This window comes from Osmerus eperlanus, chromosome 8 (assembly GCF_963692335.1).
Source record: "Osmerus eperlanus chromosome 8, fOsmEpe2.1, whole genome shotgun sequence".
NCBI lineage: Eukaryota > Metazoa > Chordata > Actinopteri > Osmeriformes > Osmeridae > Osmerus > Osmerus eperlanus.
Genome location: NC_085025.1, coordinates 9874031 through 9882435, shown reverse-complemented (window position 1 = coordinate 9882435; position 8405 = coordinate 9874031). Strand labels below are relative to the sequence as shown.

General features: G+C 40.1%; 2 protein-coding genes across 2 annotated transcripts in view; both read right to left on the bottom strand.

The window, feature by feature from the left end:
- The window catches only part of cnksr3 (cnksr family member 3), a 16978-nt gene extending 10949 nt beyond the window's left edge, over positions 1-6029 (bottom strand). The window contains exon 1 of the mRNA XM_062467201.1: positions 5764-6029. Within this exon, the coding sequence (XP_062323185.1) occupies positions 5764-5815 (52 nt within the window). The 5' untranslated portion in view covers positions 5816-6029. The remainder of the gene's footprint in view (positions 1-5763) is intronic.
- Positions 6030-7096: 1067 nt separating this feature from the next.
- Positions 7097-8322, bottom strand: si:ch73-111k22.3 (pleckstrin homology-like domain-containing protein). The gene is made up of 2 exons (XM_062467205.1): positions 8128-8322; positions 7097-7733 (listed from the first exon to the last, which is right to left on the bottom strand). Exons 1-2 carry the CDS (start codon positions 8290-8292, stop codon positions 7521-7523), a joined length of 378 nt encoding a protein of 125 aa, XP_062323189.1. The 5' UTR covers positions 8293-8322; the 3' UTR covers positions 7097-7520.
- Positions 8323-8405: the final 83 nt, after the last annotated feature.

The window sequence follows — 8405 nt, the reverse complement described above, 5'->3', positions numbered from 1 at the left end:
TGAAACCTTTCAGGGACAGCTGATCTGAACCACAGCCTTCACTGACTTGAGATCATTTTAGAGATCTGAGGATATTAACATTTACATTTGGAAGCGTGCTCCTAAGACCTTATTGAATCAATAATAGCTGTTTTAAGACTCAGTATATTTCAGGCAACAGTTATGAAGTCAACTTTTTGTAAAGGCCACCTTAACTTTAAGAGTTAGATGTATTTCTGACTTAACCTTTTGCAAAGATAAACGTCCACATGTTTGCCGTGGGGCTGTAAACATGGGCGTGACTGGTGTAATAGATCTTGTTGAGTACTTTGTAGTGACAGTTGAGTGAGAAAAGTTGGACAACAAGCCAAAGGAGGAACGTGTGGCAGGATCTCAGAGAGGCTGAAGAAGAGACAGGAGTTAACCTGACAGATCTCCTGAATGAGTGAACAGCTGCAGTCTCTCCCGGGACAAGATAAATAGATATGAGCGCTAGCTGATGACAGCTAAGACTTAGCATCGCAAGAGTAGACTATTTATTTTTACATGTATTTTTTTATTATGAATAGTCTTTCCCAGATATGTTTTACAGAGGTCACAAAGCTGTTTGGTTTGGTTTCCAATGAGTTGGCAGATGTTTTTTGATCATCATCTCAGATGGTTTAATTTATTGCCAGATCCTATTACTGTCACCTGAGGAGCAGTCGTTGTATTCTCAAACAGCATAGGATAGCTGATGTCACGCAACCAATCGCTTACAACCCGTAAAGTCTGAATCCAACTCTTCTGTCCATCCAGACCTCCATCCACAAATCTCCCTCGAACATTTACAATCAAAACATTTTTCTCATTCCTTCAAGAGAATTCCCACGTCAACGCCTTTCAGTTTGGCCCCGACCCATCTTGGAGTCAGCTTCAAATCCTAATTTTACAGATGGATTACCACACTAAAATATCTCTAGAAACATCCAAATCTTATTGGCTTTAGAAATCCAATTGAACAAATGGGCCTCGTGTTAACAATTCCATCTCTGCTTAGTTACTGGCAGCTGTACCCTGGGCAGGTTCTAAAGCATCTCACACACATTAAATATTTACATCCAGAACATGAGGACCTGGGAGTGTTTGTTGATATCAGTTACCTTTGAAGGCAATCAACAATGGACAAAATGGTGGACAGGGTAGATGCAACTGCACTGTTTTAAATTACCACACTACAAACTCAACTGCATAAAATGGACACCTTCTATTCAATTATTGTGGTTGTGATGTAATAGACTGAAGATATATTTTGATAAAAAAATAAACAAAATAATAATAGCCCTGTTAGACTATTTCATGGAATGTGCAGCATGATCTGATCACTCTCTAAATGTGCAATAGTTCTGGGGTCATCAATACATCCGTTCTAAAAGTCCCTTCACACTACATTTCACACAAGAAAATTACCCAGAATAAAGCTCAGGAAAAGCCTAACTACTAATCTTGACATAGATCAGTCCCAAATCCACGGTCCAGCAAGCATGAGGCTAAGTATTACGGGGGCCCTCATTTTTCAGGGTTTTGTTACAAACAAGAGAATTGTGCGTTAGCCCTCTTTAATGTCTGCATTTCCCCCCCCCCCTCTCTCTTTCTCTAGTCTTCTTGCTTTTCCTCCCCATGAAGTCTTGTACTCACAGCTTTGGCCCTCTGCCCTTCCTGCCAATGAACTGACAGTGGGAAAGTCATACAAAGACAGCAGCACTGCCCTCTGGGACCTGTATACAAGCTTCTGAGATGGATGGTTTATCATGTTCAAAACTTTTATTTTTTATTTTTTCAATTGTTCTACTTTTATGTCTAATAAAACTGTAATTCAATCAATCTCTTATCAATGATTTTATACTCAAATTCTTTGCCTTGAATTCAACTCTTTAGAAGAGGAATTTCTATCTCTCTATAAATTGCTTTTGATAATTTCTCAAATTTCAAGAAACATGAAACATGTCATCTATGCAGTCTATGCAGATCAGGGCTACAAATGAGTATAAACATAAGAAAACAGACTACTGTTTATGATGTCACTGTAAGTTATCAGTAAACTAAAAGGGTTTAAAATAAATTCCACTCCCACAAATCCAGTTAATTACATGTCAACCAGATCAGAACTAAGATAAGAAAAAAAAAAAATACAGTGTTTAAAATAGTTAAAGGGTGTCTACTGTACATTGTATCTGCTGCAGCTAACAGCCTAGAAGCTTCCCCTTTCAACTAGTGCTTGGTGTGGCTCAATACACAATTTAACAGGCCTGAACTCTGGCATGAGCCCGTTCATCATACAAAGGCACGTGTTGTGCTGTCTGGGGTCGACAGCCTATGAATGACTAGAGTTTGGACCTGCATTCCAAAGCTGGGGTCAACAAAGGGAATGTTTACCCCACCTCTCACAACAGGACAAGGGTGGAGATTCGAAAGGAAGAGTGGCTAAAAAGTATTCCGACTATTCATAGGGTCACTTTGTATCCGTCACTCAATTCCAACTGTCCAGCGTACACAGAGGTCATTCATCGAAGCAGGACAGGGAAAGGAAACAGAGCCTTTCTCAAACAATACAGATTCATGGGAAAAAGGACTTCCTTGACTGTTCTGAACAATCATCTCATTGCTGAACTTCAAGAAAATACAATTGTTTTTGGTTGTTGCGTTTATTGTCTGGGCTTTGTCCAGTGGTGAGTTTGTTGTGGTTTGTTGTTTCTTGCTTGTTGTGTGTTCAGTACAACCTGTAAAGGTGCTTTGATTCTTCAGAATTCTCTGACTTTATGCAACCAATGAGGAGATTTCAAAGTTAATCTATGGCATTATGTTCCCATGGAAACTATTTTGAGAAACTGATGTAGTCTGGATGACAAGGTAGAGGAAGCATGATTTCCGCTAGAAGCTTCGTATTCATGGTAACTTTTACTACTTAATACTGAGTCATTCCAATTATTCTGAGTAATAGGCAGCACAGATAACCTGTAATGTTAGTGTTCTACGTCAGAGGAATGGAACAGATAACATGAATAACATGTACTTTTGCTAAAATTAAGTGCAGCCAAGTCATTAGTATGCCATTACGCAGCTTATCAATCCATACTCACAGACTTCAGAGGCATCACATTAAAAACTCACTGAGAACCTATTTAAGAAAGCTTTCTTTAACCTACACTTTTAAGGCCAACTATGTTTGAGATGTCTGTACAGTTCACAAACTGAGTCTTGTATAACACAAACTTTTGCTTGGCACTAACCTAATATGTGTTCCCAATGTGCACTTCTAGTCCTTGATTATCTCGTGCACTCACCAGAGGCACTATTTGTGTGTTACTTTGGATTAAAGTGTTTGCAAAATAAACACATGTAAACCTCAGTTATTTCGTTTTACGAAAGGTGAGTGGTAAATCGCTCTGTAATTGCGATCAAAGGTTGCCTGTAATTATAAAGAACAATTTGAACAGTAACAGGAAAAGAGGCTTGGACGACAGAATGCCTGAAATTTCCTGTTATATAGTGTGCATAGCCAGTGAGCTTGGTTTCCCTCCTGATAAGCACATCCAATCAGGAGAAAATGGGGGCGGGGTGAGAGGGGTCGGTCTTGTGACTATGTGTCTCTAAGACTCAAGAATCCTCCTCCTCCCTCTAAGCACGCAAACAAACTAGATGCTCCAATGTGTACACCAACCCTGTCTTGTAAATAACTGAACCCTGTAGATGAGAATCTGATGGGAATTAACAACTAAAGCAAGCACTTTGTTGACAGTTTGGCACTTTGACAGGCATTTGGAACCTTGTTCCATACCTCAATCATGAATCCTAACTCATACACATACACAAAGATAACCGCCTCACAATCTTAAGTGGTCTGCTCCATCTTGATCTCCAATCAATCACAACACTCCTCTATAATTGTACTGCCATTCAAATATGTTGTGGACTGGTCTGAACATGCTCTCTGTCTGTGAATAGTAGAGTTTTACTGAACTCCATCAGTTGTATTTCTCACTCAAATGGGGATGGCTAGTTTGCTTGTGGATTAGGATTCTCCAATTCTTTGGAACTTGATTCATGCCTGGTCCACTGAAGAAGCTGGAGAGATTGCGTTACAGAAACTTTGAACCGCTGGGAGTCCATGGTTTGAGCCCTGGGAAGCATGCCAAGTCAAACAGAAGCATTTTAATGGCACTAGCTAAACCTCTCATAAAAGGACCTGTTGCCTGAGTCAGACTTCTGGTGTAAACATATAGAGCCCAAGCCATAGCTGGAGAGAACAATCCTCTTTGGAATCACAGAACCCTGGTGTAAACAGAGTGAGCAGGATGTACAAACACAGGGACACGTGCACATCCTCTGCTGGCACTGACCCAGCCTGAAGGCCCACGGTGGGATCTGTGCTTGGAGGACTCCTGTTTTGGAGGGCCTTCATCCCCTTCATGGTGGCGAGTTCCTGGTGTGACCTTTTGTCCCCTGCGCACAGCATGATGCTGACCTATGGACAGAGCTCTTGTTCAGTTAGTCCTTTATTGTCTGGCTTTGCGGCTTGCCTAGCCCATTGTGGCCGGTGTTAAAGAGATGTGGACGGTCAGGGTGTTGTCCATGGGGCGGCTGTGTCAGATGGTCAGTTGCATACGGACAAAAGCTTCAAACTAGATGCATGTGAATTCATTGTGAAGCTCCGTATGTAGAATGGGAAAATAACTCTTCCGTTTGGAACTCTGGATTTCTTTTATTTGTCTCCAGTAATTCAGTTGCAGGTTTGCCAAATCATATGCAAGCTAGAAATGGAGATGACTGAAACAGCACCCAAACAAGCGGCATATGGCTTTAGTCAACCTATAAGAGATCAAGTGAGGTGACTAGATGGCCCATTCATGAAAGCATCTCTCCTGGAGCACTGTTGTCTTCAGGTGGCTGAATGCAAATGCATGGAGCTCTGGTGACCCTTGGTTCCTCATGGGATGATCTGTTAGCAGGTCAAGCGTGCCTGGCTGTTATTATTCCCCGCTTAACAACACATGCCGATGAGGATGAATACGTAGAAAAGGCGTAAAGGCTTCCAGCGGCTAATGTGTCCTGCACGATAGATCTACCATGGGTAGTGTTTAAATTATGGAGCTAGGCTTGTTAGGCCCAGCGGCAGCCTAGAGTCCATCTGTAAGTAAACATCCTTTATAGGCCTAATGGGTTCAACAAATAGGTAGGTCATAGTTTGGACAGTGCAGTTAACAATGAACATAAGTAGAACATAATGAACATCAGTAAGTAAGTACCCGATGAAGAAAGAGGATGATTCTTCAGGGCACTGAACTGCATAAAACTTGATTTCAATTTATATTTATTTACATATTTAGTAGATAAATTACACTAATAAACAGATTGGGTTCTTGTAGCACCAAGGCCAACAAGCTCATAGCAACCAAAACAAGTGTTTTGAAGCGATCTCAATGTAAACACAATTCCTTACACACATTGCTTGAGACAATCTCCTCACAAAAACACAAAAGCTTATATGCAGTGTATTGAATAACAATTATGAAAGACAATTACTTAACATACCTTAAGTGACCCAAAACACTTCAAGACAATGCCATAATTTGATTAAAGTTTTCAATGTAAACTGCATATTCCACTAATTTATGGTCAACCAAGGGTCCTTAACATAACTTTTATTGCATCATACAAAGTTGTTGTTTTGTGTGAACAATCACAACAAAGCAAATGGAACACATGACAATAATAAAGGCAATAGGGTAAGGGCCTATAACTCACCTCTCATCCAGTCGACAACTTGTTTAGATGTCCACTTGGTAATTGGATCCATTTCTCTAATTAAGGCGGCTTTTCAGCGAATTCTGTTTCCTAAAGACACCCCTCAAATTCAAACTAACAAACCACAAACGAATAATTCAACATAGTGATAAAAGAACGATTTCTATTACACACATATAACTAGGACCTAAAGTGCACGGTATTACAAGCAGACAGTCCTCGCACACCCCTCGCGCTACGGCCTATGGTTCTACTGGTCCCATGCGCGTGAAAACAACACTCCTTTAGAGCAACAGAGCAAACACGAGCGAAGTTAGGGGCGGGAGGATCGGGTTTCACTTCAGGCCGTTCCCCCCTATTCCGCTAGAGATGTAATAGTCACCATGAAGATAACCATGGGATACAAAACAGACAGAATGCGCAATTTTAAGGCAACAACCTGACACATTGTTTTATCAACTGTCATAGGCCTATATTTTACTACGCATAATTATAGTAATGTGACCTCATTCATTTCTGACAGCCATAAAAATTCCATTGGGGCAAAATTCACACAACTTTTTAAATCAGGTCTAACCGATACCAAGCCTATAATTCGATTTCCAATCTCTTCTGAAACATTATTTTCTCTTGCATGTTGTGTATTTCGACAGTGACATTTGTTGGAGCCATTTTAACACATTTGTTACTTATAAATAATAATTAAATAATAAATTACATAGGACTAATCAATTGCCTATATTTGTATCTGATAACGACTAATTAGCCCAATCAACATTATCATCCTAACAAAATTATCATATCAACTAGTCAACACTCACCTACTTCCCGAGACTAAGTTGTTTGTTGATTTTAGGTGTCTGAATTTAGGTTTGAATTTAGGAAAAGAGCTCCCTCGCCTGGCAGACAATGAGGAGTTCACTCATTTTATTTTGCATGAATGCCAAGAGAAAGGGTTGTGATTTGGACTAATCCTACATTATAGTAACATATAGGTTAGAAACAGGCATACATAATAGTGTTACAACTAAGGTTGATCAGCAGGACATTATTATTTGGTTGCCTTTGTTACTTTACTATATACTGTACACTGTTTGATATAAAGCAGAGATAGTATAATTTAGGAGTAACTGGTTTGAGTAAAACCTTACTGGAATTGAAACTGATTCTTACTGTTATCACACAGCCCAGCCTACTCTTGTTTCTTCAGTGAGTTGACACTTCCATTTTTGAATAGGCTAAATCTCTTTCCTTCATTTTAGTTTGATTTCCATAGTACACATGACATCTACAGTATTTTCCATATCTCTACAAAGAAAAGGCACACAGATCTATAGATTATTAGGCCAATCTTTTAGCAGCAGGATTCCTGTGAGTGGTAATTATTCCATAGCAACTGTCAACTCTGGCCGGGTCGAGCAGCACTTCCGTGCAATAGATGAAGATAAGGGGTTGGGAGGCAGGGAACAATATGTATTATGCACATACTATAGAACAGGATGTGGCTTTATACACAAAGCTTTTACCAAGGAGTTCATTGACACAATCAAACTTTATCATTAAGTAGTTTGAGTAACTCAATTATGCAAAAATATTTTTTATCTAAAGTTTGTACCATGACTGATTAAATGGAAGACTAGAGGCAAAATACAAAACAATCTCATAATCTCTATTTGCCAGGTCTATGACTGCCCAGCAGGCTCTACAATAAGTAAAAAAGTATAAAACTAGATCTGTGCCAAACTTTAGGCTCAAGGCTACTGCAGTACACATGCGTTGGAGGCGTGTTCCCTGGAGGTCAGCTGGGCTTCACAGACAGCCAGCATCCATCCTTGCTGGTCCACTACAGACTCAGCCCGCAGGTAGAAGGTCCGGCTTCTGTCCTTAGGTGTAATTGTCCATCCATATGAGCCACCTCCTTCGTCAGTCTCCACCACAGCTCCAACTAAGTCGATGCTCTTGACAGGCTTCTGGATGAACGGATGACATTGAGTTTTTCAATGTTAAGATTAGTTATGAAGATTGATTGTGTTTGCTAAATCATGCACTGAGAGTACAATGTTCTCCCATTTGTTTGCCTATGCCAAACCTTTGCCTTCGTGTGGCATCATGTTTGTTGTGGCTGCAAAAAACTGCCTGTTACATTATGGGTAGTAACGCAAGATGAGGCTGCTATGGTAACAGGACAACAACGTTGTTAGCATAGGAGCACGAGCACTCGTTATACTGATGTAACTTAGAGGTAACTCCGGATAGCTTAACGTCGTAGTTATCAAAATACAAATGTAATATTTTGTCACAGTTCAGAAAAGATTAGTTAATGTGCTGTCTATAAAAAAGTGTAGCTCTTTCCTCCGACCTTACCCCTTCATTTTGACCATACAACAGCTGAGTGTCTTTCAACTGAAACCACGTCGTTTTCCATCGGTGCGTAAAATGAGTACGTTTGGACAACCATCCTTTCTTGTCCTCTTTTAGTTTAGAGTTTTCATCTGCACCGTTAGAGGTCGCAGATTTCACAGCCATCATACTGTTTTTAGATCGCTAAATAACGGGGATTGAAAAATAATTTTAGGACCTCACGCTTCTAGTGCATGTTGGGTAATGCTGTGTTTTACTATTTTACCATCAGTAGATGGCGC